This window comes from Phyllobates terribilis, unplaced genomic scaffold, assembly GCF_046119375.1.
Source record: "Phyllobates terribilis strain yellow unplaced genomic scaffold, ASM4611937v1 Scaffold_5__5_contigs__length_657084704, whole genome shotgun sequence".
In the NCBI taxonomy this organism is placed as follows: domain Eukaryota; kingdom Metazoa; phylum Chordata; class Amphibia; order Anura; family Dendrobatidae; genus Phyllobates; species Phyllobates terribilis.
In genome coordinates, this window is record NW_027362765.1 from 386,730,759 (window position 1) to 386,752,725 (window position 21,967).

At 46.8% G+C, this 21,967-nt stretch overlaps 1 protein-coding gene across 5 annotated transcripts in view; it reads right to left on the reverse strand.

Annotated features, from left to right (window-relative positions):
• KCNIP2 (potassium voltage-gated channel interacting protein 2) overlaps positions 1-21,967 on the reverse strand; it is a 654,874-nt gene that overhangs the window by 326,179 nt on the left and 306,728 nt on the right. The window contains exon 1 of one of the 5 annotated variants that reach the window (XM_073684929.1): positions 15,491-16,172. The exons of the other annotated variants lie outside the window; for them this stretch is intronic. Within the exon in view, the coding sequence (XP_073541030.1) occupies positions 15,491-15,578 (88 nt within the window). The 5' untranslated portion in view covers positions 15,579-16,172. Of the gene's footprint in view, positions 1-15,490; positions 16,173-21,967 lie in introns of those variants that run through there. 5 annotated transcript variants of the gene reach the window in all.

Sequence of the window (21,967 nt, forward strand, 5' to 3'; positions counted from 1 at the left end):
ACATCCCTGGAGCGAAGTGGCTCCCCCAGTACAGCGGCAAACCAGATACCCTGTCTGGATTCAAAAGGAAAATATGCGGTATACTGGACATGTACTCTATGACAGGCAAGCAAAGAGACGCTGTTGTATTGGGACAATTGACTGGGGCTGTGGAGCGAGAAGTAGAAACCTGGTCGGCCGCAGACCAGGAGTCAGTGTCCGCAATCTTTAAAAGGTTACAAACTGTCTTTGAGAATCGTACTGAGACAGACCTCCGGATGAGGTTCTACAACTGCTCTCAGCAACCGGAGGACAATGTTCGAAACCATGCCTGCCGTTTACAAGGGGCCCAGCGAGCTCTGAAACAGATTAGTCCAACCAGCATCAATAATGAAAATAAAATGCTGAAGGAACAGTTTACCCGGGAACTGAGGTCCCAAGAGGAGAGCAGGACTGTGCGTTGGTGGTCCCTGGATCATCCAGATGCCACCTTTGACACCCTTAAGGACATGGCTATAAAAGGACTGCAGCCCCTGGAAACAACTGCTATCCAATGTTACCAGGGTGGGGCCACCCCAGTGCCTGCAGCGTCCACCTTTTCCCCGGTAGCTGCTGAAGCCAAGGTTCCAGCAACGTCCCCTAGTGAGCTGGACAGCCTGCGCTCTGAAGTGCGTCAGTTGAGCAAAACCCTGACCACTGTACTGAGTGCCCTGCAGCTGCGGACGGAGCCCGAGGAGGAAGGAAGGATCCTGCTAGCCGACAGCCCTGAGGATGTCCCCTGGACGAGAAGGAGGAGGACGACAACACCACCCCCTGGGAGGATCAGCGACCAACGCCGCCCGACGAGGGACCCTGTCTGCCACCGCTTCCACAAGACAGGTAACGCCGTCCAGAGCTGTCCTTTAAACGAGCAAACCCTGGGGCCGAGGGCCGACACCCAGGAGTAGACCCCCCAGGCCCATCAAACTGGTACCGCAGGTTCGTGGGAGGAAGACCTTTCCTGTCCATCGTGCTGGATGGCATCGTGACACCCGCTCTGCTGGACACAGGATCTCAGGTAACCATCATGCCTGATGTCCTCTACAAAAGGTTCTGGTCCATAGACGAACTTCACCCACCAGATCCAAATCTTTCCGTGTATGCCTCAAACGGCCTCCCCCTTAACCTAGTAGGGGTTAAGGATGTGGCAGTAAAGGTGGGAAGAGTGGAACTGAAAGACCAGGGACTAATTGTAGTAGAGACTAATCCTGATGATACAGACTAGTATATGGTACTTGGCACAAATATTGTTAGTAACTGTTTGGGAGAAGTGTTGTTCTTGCTCCAACAGATAGCTGACACTGACAGACCAGGGCAGAGAAGGGCGCTCCAGAAAGAGATCCGAGCCCTTATGTACCAGCAACAGGTAAAGCTGATAGGCGGTGAAATTGGTAATGTACGGGTGACAGACCCGGTACCCATTGTGATTCCCCCGATGAGTGAAATGCTGATTGGGTGTAGAGCAGAAATAGGTCTCAAATGACGAAGCTACCAGGCGGTGGTAGAGGCCCTTATCTTGGAACATAGGCCTACACTCTTGACTGCCAGAGGGGTAGTGGATGTACCCAATGGGAGGGTGCCCGTACGCCTCCTAAACTATGGGGAGGACGAGGTTAAATTACCATGCTACGCCACTGTTGCCAAACTGTATACAGTAAATAACAACTCCATACACACGGCGGAGTCCTTAACCTCACCAGACGAAGTAGAGGATAATGACCCGGCAACCCAGGTGCAGGATTGGTGTCAACAGCTCCATGTTGGGACAGACACCACTCCTGCCCATCAGAAGCAGGGTGTACACCGGGTGGTTCAGGAATACGAGCAGGTATTCAGTAAGCACCCAGTTGACTTCAGGAGGATTAAGGGGGTTCAATACCATATCCCCACAGGTGACCATCCACCCATCAAAGAACATTACAGGCCTATACCACTAGCACACTACCAGAAGGCGAAGGAGATGTTGCATGACATGAAGAAGGCAGGGGTAGTAAGGGATAGTTGTAGTCCCTGGGCAGCTCCCCTAGTGCTAGTCAGGAAAAAGGACGGAAGCATGAGAATGTGTGTAGATTACAGACAAGTAAATCACATTACACATAAAGATGCATACCCTTTACCATGTATAGAGGAATCCCTGGCTGCCTTAAAGTCTGCAAATTACTTCTCCACCCTTGACCTCACTAGTGGGTATTGGCAAGTAGCTGTTGCTAAGGAGGATCGGGAGAAGACGGCCTTCACCACCCCGATGGGACTCTGCGAGTTCAATAGCATGCTGTTTGGACTCTGCAATGCCCCCGGAACGTTCCAGAGATTGATGGAGTACTGCCTGGGACACCGCAACTTCGAGACTGTACTACTATACCTGGAAGACGTGATAGCGTACTCCAAAACGTATGAGGACCACTTGAAGCACCTGGCGGAGGTATTTGAGTCGCTGCCCCGGTATGGGATGAAGCTGAAGCCCTCAAAGTGCCACCTGCTCAAGCGAAAGGTACAGTACCTGGGGCACATCGTCAGTCCAGAGGGAGTAGCACCAGACCCGGAGAAGGTCACTGGCATCCAGAAATGGCCGGAGCCGAAGAGCCTCAAGGAGGTACGTCAGTTCCTGGGACTAGTTGGGTATTACCGGAGGTTTGTGAAGGACTATACCAAGAAAGCGGCGCCTCTGCAAGACCTCCTGGTAGGACAGTCCCCCAGAGGCAGAAATCCCCCGTTCCAGTGGGGTAAAGAACAGGCTGAATCCTTTAATGTGATGAAGGAGATCCTGACCGGCAAAGAGATCTTAGCCTACCCTGACTACAGCCAACCGTTCCTGCTGTATACAGATGCCAGCAACGAAGGATTAGGAGCTGTACTGAGTCAGAAGCAGGATGGTAAAGAGAAGGTGATCGCCTATGCAAGCAGGAAGCTCCGCCTGACCGAGAGGAACCCAGAGAACTATAGCAACTTCAAGTTGGAGTTCCTGGCCCTGGTCTGAGCCATCACCGAGCGGTTCAAGCACTATCTAGCCTCCGGGCCGCAAGAACGCCATCGCTGATGCCCTGTCCAGGATGCCTCACCAGTCGGACACTGAAGAAGTGGATGACCTGGAGGAGATTGAACTACCTGCCTTTCATCGGAATGGAATGGTCCATGACCAACGAGCCTCCAGGAGGCATCGCGGTAAGACGTTAAACCCCTGCCTCACCACAGCTGGAAGGAGACCCAGGACAGCGACCCGCTTGTCAGCCGTATCAAAGAACTGATAACCCAGGAAGGTTCCTCCCTGGAGAAGGACGCGTCTCTACAAGCCAAGCAGCTGTGGAATGAGAAGAGCCGGCTGTTCATCTATAGAGAGAAGCTGTGCCGGAGGTACGTCAACCCCAAAACCCAAGAGATGGTATGGCAGATAGTGGTGCCCAAGACAGACATCCAGATATTGTTGGAGGCCTACCACGATCAGGCGGGGCACTTTGGCTGGAAGAAGTTAGAAACCCTGCTGAAGTGTCGGTTTTATTGGGTAGGAATGCGCAGTTCCATTGAGAGGTGGTGCCGGGATTGTGGACCCTGTAGCCTCAGAAGAAAAGACTACAACAGCCAGAAGGCACCCTTGCAACCCATCAAGACAACTCGACCTTTGGAGATCGTGGCCCTGGATCATGTCAAGCGGTCACCCAGCAGGTCAGGATATTCCTATGCCCTGACCATGGTGGATCACTATTCCCGGTTCCTGGTGGTCGCCCCGTCAAGGATCTGACGGCAGAAACTGCGGCGAAGACGTTTCAGGCGTACTTCTACAGGCCCCATGGATACCCAGAGCAGATGCTGACAGATCAAGGCTCAGCCTTTGAAGCCGAACTGTTCAAGGAGTTCTGCCATCTGTACGGGTGTAAAAAGATCCGGACTACACCGTACCAACCCCAAACCAACGGTCTCTGTGAAAAGATGAATAAAATCGTCATCGACCTGCTGAAGGCCTTACCACTAGAGGAGAGAAATCAGTGGCCAGACCTACTACCTGACCTGGTAGATCTGTACAACCACATACCTTTGAGTTCCACCAATTGTACTCCAGCATATCTCATGCGAGCCAAACCCGGGAAGTTGCCCATGGACCTGGAGCTTGGTGTAGTAGAACCAGAAGCAGATATGTCTACTGAGGACTGGGACACGACAAGACAGGAGCAATACAGAAGAGTACAGGCCTGTGTCGAAGACAGTCTCACTCGGGTAAGGGACAAGCAGGAAGCCCACTACAATAAGAGTGCGCCCGCAGAACCCTTCACACCAAGAGAAGTGGTGTTAAAGAGGAAAAGGAGAAACCACAAACCTGATGACCAGTGGGAGAGAGAACCCTACACTGTGTTAAATTCAAGATTTGAAAACAAGAAGACCTGTTTGATTAGCAAAGACGGAGGAATAACGACTGCAGCGATATCTAGAGACCATCTGAAGTTGTGTCCAGACCTGCTAAAGCCCCAAGAAGAAGTGCCTCTCACCGTACCGGAGGAGCCTAAAGAAGCAGTACTCCATACTGACTTAGTTGATTTCCCGGCAGATTGGCGTCAACTAGGAGGAGCAGTAATAATACCTGTGATCCACTTCTTTCAACAGCCAGAAGACCCTCCACAGCAAGTAGAGCCTGTAAGTGCTTCAGAAGAGCCTGCTCAAGAAGAGTCCCCGGAAGAAGGATCCCCGGTTGGAGCAGAGCAAGAAGGCCCAGCCAATGGTATACTTGCCAGTCCTGTAGAGAGGTTAAGGCAACCCTGCAGTTCCCCAACACTTAGAACTGACAGAATGGGAAGTAGTGCAAATGCTAGTGCCTCACGCATCCCAGTACCACGTAGGTCGACACGTAGCACACGAGGTCAGACCCCTGTCAGATACAGAGAGTAAAGAAGGAAACTCTGACAGTGTAGATAGTTACCCTTGGGGTATTATATTGTGTATTTTCCTGTATATGTATTTATTACTTTGTGTTATGCTTGCCATGGACAATTTAAGTGATATGGACACTTTTCTTGTTTGCCTCTAACTACCCATAAGGGTACATAAAGAACTTTGTGGCTGAGGACTGTGTGCAGCCCAAAAACTGCTTCTTGTAAATAATTGCACTCCCTGGAGTGCCCCTTTAGGTGACCTCAGAGCAAAAACCTGTCTGGTGTGGCACAAACAGAGGTCCAACTCGGGATCACCATGCCCTGCAGCCACCCCAGGGCCTATGTGGAGGGTTTCCTTTGGACAGGTCCCTCAAGCTACCAAGTACTCTACCCTGTGAGATGGATATCCCGTCGGGGAACCTCACCGGAAGAGACTTGAATTCTGGGGTTGCTTATTGAATTGTACATATATATTTATTATTTATAATGTTTTATATGTAACTTTTAAGCAAAGTGCCTCCCATAAAGGGAAGAGTTATTGTTATTGTTGTTATAAAAAGTACTTCAGTCCGGGAGTACTGAGCTTTGCTAGGGGGGAATGTGGCGCCCTGCTGTGCATTGGTGCCACAGATCCTAGAGGGGTGCATGGACGGATTCCTCTGCAAGAGGCCCTCACAGCATACACACACCTCCACCTTCCACCTCAGACCACCAGAGTGAGCCCGGATAGGGATATAAAAAGGGAAGGTGGAGCTAGGCAGTTCAGTCTGGGAGAAAGTTTAGTCTGGAATCTACAGCCTGGAGTATGCAGCCAGTCTGCTGCAGCCAGTGAGAAAGTCAGTCCAGCCCAGACTCAGGGAGCTCAGGTTAGTGAGCCCAAGGCGTGCCGACGACATAAGAGCAGTGAAGAGTAGCGAGGCCTACTGCCAGTGTGAAGCCTAGTGAGGGCCCCGAGCGCGGCCGAAGGCAAGTGGAGTAAGCAAGCTACATAGGGGGCAGAGGAGCTTAGCCAGCTCACCCCAAGACCATTTACCGGACACCGGGTCCGTGTCTGCAGGGATCTCAACGACCAGCAGAAACTACCGGAACCCCTGGCGAACTACATGTCCCAGGAACACCAAAAGCTGACTGTTATACCAGGGTCAGGAGTCACTGAGGCCCAAGATACCAGGGAGTGTGATCTCTAACAGAAGGCCCTACCACCAGGTCAGCCGGTGCAAGACAGAGACCAAGTTAGGCCTAGCTCCAGGCAGGTCATAAACTTATCAGGAAAAGGCAAGAAACAGGAGGCCCCACACCCGCTCACTGGGGAGAGTCCCGATATGCACCCTTCACCCTACAGTGCCCTGGATCGAGCCTGAAACACCACCAGTAAAGGTTCTGAAGTGAACTGTTGTGAGTGTGCCTATTCTTCCTCTGACCCGGCTGGGTCCCCTCTGTCCTGCATCCCTTCTCCTACGCTGCCCTGAGGCCCCGCTCCACCTGTGGGGAGCCGCACCAACTAAGCTGCCTGATCACCGGCCTCAGAGGACTGTAGCAGCGCTGGTGATCCTCACCAGACACCACGGGTGGCATCACGAACATCCCCCTTTCCCATACACCTTTCCCCCATTATTCCTTGCTTTTAAGAGTGACCCCAGGGTACGGCCCCGGGAGCTGGCCACCGCGGCATCCTCCAAAACCAACAACAAGGCCCGGGCGCCGAGTCGTCCCCATCCCCTGGGCGCGTCACGAACAGGCAGGGAACTGCAGGAGAGGACAGGCAGGGAACCGCAGGTGCGGACAGGCAGGGATCCACAGGAGAGGACAGGCAGTGAACCGCAGGTGCGGACAGGCAGGGATCCATAGGAGAGGCCAGGCAGGGAACCGCAGGTGCGGACAGGCAGGGAACCGCAGGTGCGGACAGGCAGGGAAAAGCAGGCGAGGACAGGCAGCGATCCGCAGGAGAGGACAGGCAGGGATCCGCAGGAGAGGACAGGCAGGGAACCGCAAGTGCGGACAGGCAGGGAACTGCAGGTGCGGACAGGCAGGGAACTGCAGGTGCGGACAGGCAGGGAACTGCAGGTGCGGACAGGCAGGGAACCGCAGGTGAGCACAGGCAGGGAACCGCAGGTGCGGACAGGCAGGGAATCGCAGGTGAGCACAGGGAGGGAACCGCAGGTGCGGACAGGAAGGGAACCACAGGTGCGGACAGGCAGGGAACCGCAGGTTCACACAGGATGAACATAAGGTCAGGTACACACAAGACAGACAGAGCCAGATTCACACAAGGTACTTACAGTGAAGTAGCAAGTGAACACACAAACCACTAATGTTAAGAAAAAGAAGGCCAATGACATAGTCAAAATACAGCGTAGCTGACCCGGGTAGAGTCAGGATACGCTGATTAGAACCAACTCCTAATGATCCGATGGAACATGGAGGAAATAGAGTTTAGCTGGTATAAAAGCATTTTTTACTAAATTTCATAAAGACAAAATACATGTATAAAGTAAATAATATAACTTAGTACAAGCACGACAGATATGATACAATGGGTTACAGCTCGAAAGCCAAAAACAATTGGTGCCTCTTGAAACAGCATCCACCTGCGTTGCGAAATGCGCGTCGAGGCCGCTCTTTGCCCACCACCATCAGCTGGTTAGCTCCAGATAACCTTTCTCCTCCTTGGTAAGGTCTATACCCCCTCTTTTTCATACTATATTATGCTAATTGTTTTTGGCTGAGCTATTTATCTCCTGAGTCCGTGGCATAATATTTCTTTATACCTACCTGCACAGCACTTTGCTTTGCAGCATCAGTGCGGTGTTTGTTTGGTCGCTTTTCAGCTGTAACCCATTGTATAATATCTGTTGTGCTTGTACTTATATTATTCATTTTATACATGTATTGTGTCTTTATGAAATGTAATAAAAATGCTTTTATACCAGCTAAACTCTATTTTCTCTAAGTCCCATAAAACCACTAATGTTGCACATAGGTAACAGATTAGAGATAGGTAGAGGTTCAGACACTGTAGGTTTTAGAGATAGGTAGAGGTTCAGACACTGTAGGTTTTAGAGATAGGTAGAGGTTCAGACACTGCAGGTTTTATAGATAGGTACAGGTTCAGACACTGCAGGTTTTAGAGATAGGTACAGGTTCAGACACTTCAGGTTTTATAGATAGGTACAGGTTCAGACTTCAGGTTTTAGAGATAGGTACAGGTTCAGACACTACAAGTTTTAGATATAGGTACAGGTTCAGACACTTCAGGTTTTATAGATAGGTACAGGTTCAGACACTTCAGGTTTTAGACATAGGTACAGGTTCAGACACAGGGAATTTAGGAAAAGATCCATACTTAGATACAAACAGGTTCAGGGATAGATCCTAATACAGACAAGGACAGACACAGGTACAGATTCAGGGTTTATGCCTGGGTATTCAGCCCCCCGGATGGCAGAAACAGGACAGATCAGATACGGAATCAGGGTTCAGGCCTGGGTATTCAGCCCCCAGGATGGCAGAAACAGGACAGATCAGATACAGATTCAGGGTTCAAGCCTGGGTATTCAGCCCCCAGGGTGGCAGACTTAGAAAAGAAACAGGACAGCACTTGGCAACTCAATAGTTGCACAAACACACTGAAAGAGAATTTTGCTCAGGCACCTCCCAACAGGTGGAGGTGCCTTAAGTACTTCCCAGCAATTGGTTGAAGACACATTAGGAATACGCGTAGTGTTTCTTTAAGAATCAGGAAATGCACACGCGTCCACCCTAAGCATGCAGCCAGTAAACATGCACAGCAAGCAGAAGACAAGGAACTGACTGCACGGCCTGGAGTGGTGAATAAGTCGATGTCCCTGCATGGTCGGAGATGGGAAGGCATGTAGGGATGCAGGCAGTGATGTTACAATACGCTACAAAAAATGCTACAAAAACCACCAAAAAACTATTCCTATTCATTTTGATGTCAATCCTCTTTAATGTTCTTATGAGGAGTTTTTCTAGTATTTTTGAAAAATGCCTGGTGACCAAATACAAAGTGCATGTTACTTCTTAGTAGGGGATCCTGATGGAACCTACTCTAAACCAAGCATTGTCCAATCAGAAAGCTGTAAAAAAAATGCTTCACGAAATGAAAAACTCCTCCAAAACGATTCAGGAAAATAAAACCTCCTCCAAAAGCTATCCAAAAAAGGAGTTTCCAGATGCGGTTTCCACTGGAAAACTTGTATTTTTTTTAGCATCATAAGAGACCCTTTAAATAGGACCTCTCACCAGGTCAAAAGTGGCCAGATTGTGCTCTTATTTTATTCCCACTGTTCTTGAGCACATTATTTAAAAAAACAACAACTCTGCCATACGGTTCCAGAGATATGAGCTTTTATCGTTAGTGGTACTTTTTGTGGTCTTTACTAAGAGGGCGTAGCTCACTGAGCAATGATGCAAAGTTATTCATAGACACGCCCCCGAGGATCCTGTGAGCACCATTAACTTTTAAAGACAATAAAAATTAGCACAAAATAAAAGACCCTATGGTGGATTTAAAAAAAACCCCAGTGTGATCAGGGGACAGAGGGAATAAAATAAGAGTAAAACTGGACACTTCTGACCTGCTGAAAGGTCCTGTTTAACTTGATAACACCTCTCCTCTCTATTCTCACATCATGACTCTCACAAAGAGGCTGAAGAACAGTGATACTACGATGCCTTTTCCTCCTCCTCACAGCATAAGTCTCACATAGACACCCAGTGAGGAGAAATTCTGCTGCAGCTGCATCCCCCTCCTCCCTCTCTAGTATTTGCTCTTTGTAAACTAGATTGAATTTTTGGTAATTTTTGTAATGGACATAAATACCCTCTACAGCTCTGCCGTGTGTCAGTCTTCACTGTTTCTAGCATTTAATTCATGAATCAGGAAGCACAGGATGAACAGTGACATATGGCCCACCCACAGAGTGAAATGGGTGGGACCTATATGATGGATATAATTGTAACCATGCCAAATCCCACCCACGCATTGAATTGTGTGTCTCATTGAAAGTCTGGTTAAGTATTGATGAAACAGATAGCTCAGGATGAGCAAATGTACTTATCCAGTGATTGTAACTGGTAAAATGAATATATTTTCTAATTATTTCTGTGTCTGCAATTTAAATGCCCCCTTCCTGCACTGGCCCTTTAAGAAATAGGGAGTAAATGCTGATACACTATCAAGACTTTCTATTAATTCTAATGTAAATAAGAGAATCCAACTACTCCCCCCAACATTCCTGGCAGCGACGCTGGGCTATAAAAAGCACAAATCTATACAGAGAGCTACGCTGGCAAATTTATAGAGTGAAAATTGGCTTTGCCAGGTCCCTGCCACCCTTATGCCAGCTCACTATGTAAATTGCCTGCCATGCTGGAGAGCAGATAATTTGCATTTAATGCCAAGATGAGAAGGAGGTGAAAACGGCGACAGATGAAATCCTGCAATCAGGAATCCGGATTACTCCATAAACTAGAAATGGACAGACTGCCTCTCGATGTAGCAGAGTTGAAGTTGTGGGATGGATTGTGGATTGTGGAGGAGATTACGCTGCAGTCCCATGTAAAAAAACACACAGCTGTATAACATTCATGATTTGTCACTGTATGCATTATTTATCTGGCTACTATGTCTACAATCTGACTCATTGGTTATGGCACTCTTCATTTGTGTAATGTGTGCGCTATTTATCTGTGCAGTATATGGATCTAGGTATGTGATGTGTGCGCTCTTTGGGCAATGCGTGGCACTCTCTGACCCCTCTATCAGTTTTTTATCTGAGCACCGTATGGCACTATTAATCTTGACTTCTAATATACTTTTCATCTGGACTCAGTATGACGCTTGTAACTGTTACTTGTATGGGGCACAATCTTTGGAGATTTTTCCTTACTGACTACAAGTCACCGTTTCACAAAGTCCAAATCTGAAGATGAATATTGGGCCATTCATAGTTTTTGCTTCATCAATTAACTGCACAGCCGTATAGACATCTGTGCATGTACAATGCAGGTGGTGGGCACAGACCCCCAACGTTCCTCCACTGCCAGACAGTTCATAATTAGCTGAAGGGGGCACAAAGTAGAATATGACACTACTAAAGTATTGCACCGTAGTATAAGGGAGCCGCAGACACTGTGTGAATGCTGTCCTGTGTGCACCATACCGCACAATCTGCAGTTTTCTGTTTTAGTGGTAACATGGCCAGAGTACTATAAACTATACGGAGAAAAGTGCTGGGGTACATCTAATCATTCAGTCCCATTGCTCCCCAGTGTATAACATCCATCCCCCCCGGTGTTTAACATCCGGCCCCTCACCCCCCAGTGTCTAACATCCAGATCTCCCCGGTGTATAACATCCAGATCTCCCCGGTGTATAACATCCAGATCTCCCCGGTGTATAACATCCAGATCTCCCCGGTGTATAACATCCAGATCTCCCCGGTGTATAACATCCAGCCCCCCAGATGCGGTGTATAACATTTGGCTCCTCACCCCTCGATGTATAACATCTGGCCCCTCACCCCTCGATGTATAACATCCGGCCCCTCACCCCCGATGTATAACATCCGGCCCCTCGCCCCCAGACATAACATCCAGCCCCTCACCCCCTGATGTATAACATCTGGCCCCTCACCCCCCGGTGTATATCATCTGGCCCCTCACCCCCCAATGTATAACATCCGGTCCCTCACCCCCGCTGTATAACATCCAGCCCCTCACCCCCGATGTATAACATCCGGCCCCTCACCCCTCGATGTATAACATCCGGCCCCTCGCCCCCGGTGTATAACATCCGGCCCCTCACCCCCGATGTATAACATCCGGCCCCTCACCCCTGATGTATAATATCTGACCCCTCACCCCCCGATGAATAACATCCGGCCCCTCACATCCCGATGTATAACATCCGGCCCCTCTCCCCCCGGTGTATAACCCCCGCTGTATAACATCTGGCCCCTCACCCCCCGATGTATAACATCCGGCCCCTCACTCCCCGGTGTATAACATCCGGAACCTCACCCCCGCTGTATAACATCCGGCCCCTCACCCCCGCTGTATAACATCCGGCCCCTCACCCCCGGTGTAAAGCATCCAGCTCCTTGCTTCCCGGTGTATAGCATCCTGCCCCTCACCCCCCGATGCTCCTTGGTGTACAGCATCCAGCTCCTTGCCCCCCAATTTATAACATCTGGCACCTCACCCCCGGTGTATAATATGCGGCCCCTCGTCCCTGGTGTATAACATCTGGCCCCTCGCCCCCTGGTGTATAACATCTGGCCCCTCATCCCCAGTGTATAATATGCGGCCCCTCGTCCCCGGTGTATAACATCAGGCCCCTCGCCCCCTGGTGTATAACATCTGGCCCCTCATCCCCAGTGTATAATATGCGGCCCCTCGTCCCCGGTGTATAACATCAGGCCCCTCGCCCCCTGGTGTATAACATCTGGCCCCTCATCCCCAGTGTATAACATCCGGCCCCTCATCCCCGGTGTATAACATCCGGCCCCTCGCCCCCCGGTGTATAACATCTGGCCCCTCCCCCCTGGTGCATAACATCCGGCCCCTCGCCCCCCGGTGTATAACATCCGGCCCCTCCCCCAGTGTATAACCTCTGGCCCCTCCCCCAGTGTATAACCTCCGGCCCCTCCCCCAGTGTATAACCTCCGGCCCGATCGCCGTGCCATCTGCCTTTACTAGCATATGACAGACCGGCTGCTGGTGCAGAGCTCCCTGATACCAGCGCGGTCCTGTAATAGGAGCCACCGGGGTAACAAGTCCGTCCATGACATTTCTTCCTCCTGAATCTTCCCCCATCACCTGTGAGTGATATTATTGAGAAGTGGAAGGAACCACAGCAACTCAGCCACGAAGTGGAGACCCCACAACGTTATAGAATGGGGGGCCGAGTGCTGAGGAGCAGAGGATGGACAAGTCACCACCAGCTGACCCTATAACTGCAGAGTCCAGACCTCCTCTGGTATCAGCACAAACACTGCGCTCCCGCTGGGAGCTTCGTGGCCGAGCAGCTGCATGCAGCCGTACATCACCAAGCACAATGCCGAGCGTCGGATGCAGTGGTGTAAAGCCGCCACCACCGGACTCTGGAGGAGACGTGTTCTGTGCAGTGACGGATCACACTTCTCTATCTGTGTCTGATGGAGGAGTCTGGATTTGGTGATTCCAGGAGGACATTACCCCCTGACTGCATTGTGCCGCTGTACAGATGGTGAAGGAGGATAATGCTATGGGCTGTTATCAGGGGGCGGCCTCGGACCCTTAGCTCCAGTGAAAGGAAATCTTAATTCCAGTGAAAGGAAATCTTAAAAGGAATCTGTCAGTAGGATGACCCCTCCTCAGCCGTCTATATGGGCATAAAAGTCACAGAATATTGAATAAAATGATACCTTAATATCTGCGATCCGACGTTTTATTCCCAAGAAATCCACGTTTTTCTTAAGAACTGTTAAGATCTATGGGCGGGACATAGATCTCCTTGAGAATCTGCCTCCAAAGCTTATTTTAAATTAAAGGGGGCATTAACAGTGTGAGACATGTAATGACTGACAGTCTGCTCTCCTGATCTACATGTCTCACACTGGAAACCCCCTTTTCATTTATAATAAGCTCTGGAGGCAAAGTCTCAAGGAGATCTATGTCCCGCCCATAGATCTTAACAGCTCTTAAGAAAAACGTGGATTTCTTGGGATCAAGACATCAGGTTGCAGATATCAAGGTATCATTTTATTCAACATTCTGTCACTTTTATGCCCATATAGACTGCTGAGGAACGTTCATCCTACTGACAGATTCCTTTTAATTCTTCAGCACAAGACATTGAGGACAATTGTAGCTTCAGCTTTGAGGGAACAGTTTGGGGTTCGCACTTTTCTGTTCCCCATGACTGCGCCCAGTGCACAAGCTCCATACAGACATGGAGGGGAGAACATGAGGGGCCGCACAGAGCCCGGACCTCAGCCCCATCCTATAATGGAGATTGTGAACCCCCGACATCAGGGTCTGACCCCACAAATGCTCTTCTGGATGAAGGGGCAAAAACTCCCACAGATGCCTCCAATAGCTTATAGATATGCTTCCCAGAAGAGCAGGAGCCGTTATATCTGCAGAGGAGCGACTCCATATTAATGTCTATGGGTGTAGAATGGGAGGTCAGAAAAGCTCCTGGCAGAGGGATGTGGAGGGGGCACAATCATTTCCCCCATAATGGATATATATATGCTATGATATAACTGCATTGCTGCACTGTATATGATCAACATTAGAGGCACTATATGGGTGGTATTCTGTAAGCACCATATGGCGCTACTATATATCTTTTTCTGTATCTTGTGCCAGATGACATTCAGCTCTGCTACCTCTCTTCCTCTGACATTCTCAGCTCTGCTACATATATACATATACACTGTATTTTCACAATACATTATATCCTCCTGACCTTGCTCTGGCAGCACTTTGCAGATGGCGCCACGTGGAATCCATACCCCCCTGAGAAATATACAAGACGCTTTTGAAAAAACGTTGACCGTATCCGCGTCAGCAGTGTGTGCTCATGTACTTAACGAAGAAAGAAACGGAACACTGGAAGTTTAACCCTACGGTGTAAATCCCCCGACTTCTGCAGCAATGCATCTCCTTTACTACAGGTAGAGATGTAGCAGAGCTGAAATTGTCACTTGGTACAACTCATTGTAAATCAGGACCTGACTGTTGGATTTTGCATGCAATATCTTAAAGGGGTTTTCCATCTCACATACTTATGGTAATGCCATAAGTGACCAATTAGTTAGGGTCCTTTTGTTGCTTTTAATATTGGTGACCTCAGTGATTAAACTCCACGCAGAGAAGACATTAATACTATCCGATCAATCACTATGGAAGAAAAAAAGGTAAGAAAATAAAACTACAAACTCAGCTCTGCTACATCTGTACACAGACACTTGTAACACTAAGGAATTTGTCATTCCTTTCCTAGGGGGCTGCTACATATATAGGATCATTTTCTCTCCTGCAGTCCCATGTAAAACCAAAGATTACATATTATGATGACAAACTAGTCTGTTTGCAAACTCAGCTCTGCTACATCTGTACAACTTGTAACACTAAGGAATTTGTCATTCCTTTCCTAGGAGGCAGCTACATATATAAGATCATTTGCTCACCGGCAGTCCCATGTAAAACCAAAGATAAAATATTTATGATGACAAACTAGTCCGTTTGCAAACTCAGCTCTACTACATCTGTTTTCTATAAGATAACCGTGACCAAACACTGGATGACATCTGTGTAATTCAATAAATCAGTAAACCACTCACTCTTTAGTTTTTAAAGGGACCCTCACTGAGCATACTGGTACTTGTAGTCCACCACACTTAGAATGCCACAGGTTGCTTCCTTAAAAAAGGCTCAGAGATTGACACCCCTTCACTTTAACCCTCGGTTGACGTTGATGGACATGTCTCTCAGCTATGTAAGAGATTGTTGTAACAAATGACAAACCCAGCTCTGCTACATCTACAAATAGGTCACCCATGAGACGATACAGCTTATTATTTTAGGATTCTGCACCCTACCTTGTGTCAGGGTCCCGGTGACAAAATGGTAAAAATATCGAGCAACTTTGCCGAGTTGCCTCTTGCACCTCTTCTGGCACCGACTCATTTCGCTCCTTCTAACCGGCGACTGCAAAGGACAATGTCGAGCGCGCTCCGTCTCCCTGGCAAGAGCTGTAATTATCTCCTGGGCTGGAGGAAGGAATCAGACCCAGGGAAAGCTCAAAGAAACCAAAGGAAGATACCAAGTCCTGGTGAAATGCAATGTCCGCCTTCCCACGCGTTTCACCACCAATTCATTAGAAAGAGATATTGCACCTTTTCTTGGCAATTTCACACTTTTCACGTCGGGTCTTCGGATTTCTGATTTTTTTTTTTCTCTCTGGAGCGTGAAGGCACGTGGCTGGAGAAAAAATAATTGATGTGCACCTCGGCTTTAATTGCAGGGTTGGATATATATATATATATTTTAATAAAAGTTATGTAGCAGGAAATAAGAGGGGGGGGGGCGGTTAAAGCAAATGCAAAAAAAAAAATAATTGCAATTTGCTGGAGCTGCAACCGCAGCGGCGGATATCATGTGCAGGGAATATAAGTCATCACATGTGGCGCTCTCTCCCTCACTCACACAGGCTGAGAGCTGAAGAACACCAGTTCATGCCACCGCTGCTGCGAACTGGAGGTGATTATGGTTGGCATGACAACCGCAGACTCTACGGGCACGGCTATCCAATAGCGACTCCGCTCCGTGGGTCTGGTCGGGAAACAGGAAAGGGCGTCTCATCCCTTGTAAATTATGAAGGACGGGCAAAGTTTTTAAAGTAGGGGGTGTAAATACTTATGCAAAAGGCTAAAAAAAAAAATGGCTCCTTAGGCAAAACATGCAATACAATACTTGAGAAGGAAAAAAAAAATCTCAGAAGAGACATGAGTGGCCCTTGATCAGCAGTGAAGTAGGTAACTGCTTGTACTGGAAATAATAGAGTCATCTGTGAGAGCTGCAAGAGCGGCTGCAGAGACTGCAAGCAATTTTTTTTCTTTTTTTTATTGTAGTGATTCATCTACTTTTTTTTCTATATATTTTAGTTGTCTTTTTTTTTTTTGCATTCAATTTAGTGGTTTATTTTTTTTAACTGATAATTTATTTGATTTTGTTTATTTATTGTATTTTTTATTATTTTATTTCCATGTGTTTTCTTTTTGTTCTTTATGAGGTTATTCGTTTTGTTATATATTTCATTTATTTTCGACATGTTTTATTCATTTATATTTTATTTAATTTTGATGTATATCTTTATATAGGTATTTAGAATTCTGGCTTATAGAGGGGCTTATGACCCCTTAATAGTGAAATTAATAATACAAGCAAAGGGGTGAGGGAGAAAGTGGAGCCGGGTGAGAGACGCAGGCAAACAGTGCTGCTGTTTTCTAGCGTTTTATCTCACCCTGAAGCTGGAGTTGCAGATACACTGCTCAGTACTGATATATAATGTCCTCCATGCTGTTGCTTTCTAGTAAATGATTTGATTAACTCCATATCTGGATTCACATCTACCTTTACTCAATACTGCTTATAATGTCTTCCATGCTATTGCTTCCTTATGTTTTTGTCTCACCCCAGCGGTAGATTCACAGCTACCCTGCTCACTACTTGTGTTTAATGTCCTTCACGGTGCTGCTTCCTACTAAGTGTTTTATCTCACTCCAAAGCTGGACTCACAGCTACAATTATTCAATTCTGCTTATAATATCCTCAATGCTACTGATTCCTAGTAAATGTTTAATCCTATATCAGAGTTACACAGCTCAGTGGTGCTGCATAATGCCATCCAGGCTTCCGCTTTCTAGTAAGTGTGTTATTTCATCCCAGAACTGGATTTACAGCTACGCTGCTCAATTCTGCTGTATAGTGTCCTCCATGCTTCTGCTGCTTACTAGTAAGTGTGTTATTTCACTCCACAACTTGATTTACAGCTACACAGTGCTGATGCATAATGACATCCATGCTGCTGCTTTCTAGTACGTGTGTTATTTCACCTTAGAACTGGATTTACAGCTACGCTGCTCATTTCTGCTGTATAGTGTCCTCCAAGCTGCTGCTTTTTAGTGTTTTATTTCACCCCAAAACTTGATTTACAGCTACACAGCTCAGTGCTGATGCATAATGTTATCCATGCTGCTGCTTTCTAGTAAGTGTGTTATTTCACCCCAGAACTGGATTTACAGCTACGCTGCTCATTTCTGCTGTATAGTGTCCTCCATGCTGCTGCTGCTTTCTAGTAAGTGTGTTATTTCACTCCACAACTTGATTTACAGCTACACAGCTCAGTGCTGATGCATAATGACATCCATGCTGCTGCTTTCTAGTACGTGTGTTATTTCACCTTAGAACAGGATTTACAGCTACGCTGCTCATTTCTGCTGTAGTGTCCTCCAAGCTGCTGCTTTTTAGTAAGTGTGTTATTGCAACCCAGAACTGGATTCACTGTTAAACTGTTCAGTGCTGCTTCATAATGTCCTCCATGCTGCTGGAGCTTCTGAACGTGTGCTACATAGAGACAGGAGGACAGGTATCCCTCCTGTGCCATGTATAGCAGACACATATCTCTTAGTCTCCTTCCACTAGCTCAGAGACAACTTAAAATTAGTGACAGAGCCTGCATAAGGGTAAACTGGTGAAAACTGCAGGATGCAAGTCACATAACGGCCAGAAATAGTGTTAATCCTCATGTATACACACAGGACAGCTTATTCTAAAAAGTCACCTGAAACAACAGGTGCACTTAAAAAATAAACCCTAACAATCTACTGTAGGTAAAAACGACAACCTGTAATAAACTCAACCCTTAAAAGGGGGATATTTTCATGAAAACTCATTTTTAATTGCAACTGCTATAATCAGTGAATCATCACTCAGAGTTTAGTTAATGAAATCCGTGGGAAGTTGAGGCTTGCCGTATGTTTATCCTGCAGCGGCCACTGCAGGGCAAGTGTGGTATTACAATCTAGCTATTTAATGGCTGATCATTTACGTGCTTAATTTTTTTTTTCGTGCACTTTACCTATGACTAAACTAACAGAAAATTAAAAAAAAAATGACTAAAAATGTTTTTTAAAAAAATCCATAAAAAAATTTGTGCCGTTTATCACTTAAAAGTGTCAGGCCATTAAATGGTTAATGTACTCTAAACCAAGGGTCTATCTTACCTATGTTTGCTCAGCTGGAGGGTGCAATCTACTGTTCTCTGGTATCAGCCATCAGGTTGACTCTGTTGTTCAATGAAAGAGTTAACCGGAAAGCCAGAAAACTCAATGCTCCCCCATAATCAGTGCACTACAGAGACCCCCTATAGAAGGTTTCCATCCATATGTGAAGAACGGCGCATTATACGGCAGGCAATGTCTGCAGCGCTCGCTATTGTGCTCATCTGCAGCTGTGGATGGGGGTCGTGGTCTTCTTTTTCTTCGTCTTCTTCTCATCTTCTTCACAATTACTGTTTGCACAAATAGATGTAATTAAAGGGGTATGCCGCACGCATTTCCAATCTGCAGTATAAATTCTGTAGCGATGCATGGATGGGTGTTGGCAATTTATATGTCTGCTTCCATATACAGCATAATGACATGCTCCATTAATCTCCATGCACATCTAGTTTGCAATCTGTCTAGGAAGCTCAGGGTTCTGATCAGAAATCCCTAAGAAGCGTGGAGAACAACTATTGTCATTATAATACTGCAATCAATGTACAAACAGCATAAACTGATGTAGCAGAGCTGATTTTGTGCAATTTTGATAACTCACTTTGGTTTACCTTGGATGAAGCCCCACGGAAAACCAGGTAGCAAATTGCATTATTGCTATGAGTTGTGCCAGTTAACAAACTCAGATCTGCAATGTTGGCTCTGCTGCATCTAAGAAACATATATGTGACTGCGCCTGCAAAATATTCCCTGGAATATAGAAAACATCCGGCTTCAGAGATTAGGACACATCACATGCGTGATGACTGGGCCGAGTCCACCATGACAGATGCATGTGATGGGACTTTATTAAGTGTTAGCAGTGCGCAGCGTATCATGTAATGCAGTCACGTATCAGGGCCGGCAGAGCTCACCGTGCGCGGCAGCATGGCGGATGGTGCAAGAGGAACACAGAGATCTCACATGGGAAGAGGGTCATTGTGTGTACAGCAGGGGTGAGGGGATAATGGCGGTCTAAGGATACATGACGACTATGTGTGACCTGCACCGAGTATAATATGTGCAATTTATAGGGATAATATAATGTAACAGTGCCCACATAACACTGCCATATATATAGTGCCCACATAACACTGCCATATATACAGTGCCCACATAACACTGCCATATATATAGTGCCCACATAACACTGCCATATATACAGTGCCCACATAACACTGCCATATATACAGTGCCCACATAACACTGCCATATATATAGTGCCCACATAACACTGCCATATATACAGTGCCCACATAACACTGCCATATATACAGTGCCCACATAACACTGCCATATAGTGCCCACATAACACTGCCATATATATAGTGCCCACATAACACTGCCATATATACAGTGCCCACATAACACTGCCATATATATAGTGCCCACATAACACTGCCATATATACAGTGCCCACATAACACTGCCATATATATAGTGCCCACATAACACTGCCATATAGTGCCCACATAACACTGCCATATAGTGCCCACATAACACTGCCATATGGTACCCACATACTGTAACACTGCCATATAGTACCCACACACTGTACCACTACCATATAGTGCCCACATAACGATGCCATATAGTGCCCACATAATGCTGCCATATAGTGCCCACATAACACTGTCATATAGTGCCCACATAACGCTGTCATATAGTGCCCACATAGCACTGCCATATAGTACCCACATACCGTAACACTGCCATATAGTACCCACATACTGTACCACTACCATATAGTGCCCACATAACGATGCCATATAGTGCCCACATAACGCTGCCATATATTGCCCACATAACACTGTCATATAGTGCCCACATAACGCTGTCATATAGTGCCCACATAGCACTGCCATATAGTACCCACATACCGTAACACTGCCATATAGTACCCACATACTGTACCACTACCATATAGTGCCCACATAACGATGCCATATAGTGCCCACATAACGCTGCCATATATTGCCCACATAACGCTGTCATATAGTGCCCACATAGCGCTGCCATATAATACCCACATACTGTAACACTGCCATATAGTGCCCATATAATGCTGCCACATAGTGTCCACATAACACTGCCATATAGTGCCCACATAACACTGCCATATAGTACCCACATACTGTAACACTGCCATATAGTGCCCACATAACGATGCCACATAATGTCCACATAACGCTGCCAAATAGTGTCCATATAACGCTGCCACATAGTGTCCACATAATGCTGCCATATAGTGCCCACATAGTGTCCACATAATGCTGCCATATAGTGCCACATAACACTGCCATATAGTACCCACATACTGCAACACTGACATATATTACCCACATACTGTAACACTACCATATAGTGCCCACATAACGCTGCCATATAGTGCCCATATAACACAGCCATATAGTGCCCACATAACACTGCCATTACATGTGTATATAATGCCACCATATGGTTCCCATATAATACTGTTTATACAATACTGCCATACAGTGCTTTCATAATACTGCACATGGTGCCTACATAATACTCCTATTCAGTACCCACATAATATCTATACAATACTGATATACAGTGCCTTCATAATACATAATCCTGCCACAAATATGGTTCCTACATAATACTGATATATAATGATTACATAATACTGCCATACAAAGCCCAGATAGAACTGTCATTAAGTGTCTACATCATGCTATCCTACAATGCCTACATAATGTTGCCATACAGTACCCACATAATACTACCACATAATGCCTACATAGTACTGCCATACAGCGCCTACATAATGTTTGTACAATACTGTCATTCAGTGCCTTCATAGTACAGCATATGGTGAATACATAATACTCCTATACAGTGCCCATATAATATCTATACAATACTGACATACAGTGGCTTTGTAATACTGTCATATGGTTCCTACATAATAGTGATACACAATGTCCACATAATACTGAAATAGAATAACTACATAATACTGCCATAAAAAGCCCAGGTAGCACCGTCAATAAGTGTCATTGTCTACATAATGCTGTCCTACAATGCCTGCATAATTTGGATGTATTGTGCCTACATAACACTGCCACGCAATGCCTACATAATGCTGCCGTACAGTGCCTACGCAATACCACCACACGATGCCCACATAACACAGGTTCATATATCGTATATACATAACGGTCACATACATAGAATATACTTCGCCCACATGCATAAGATGCCGCATCTTTACAGCATATATTGTACATA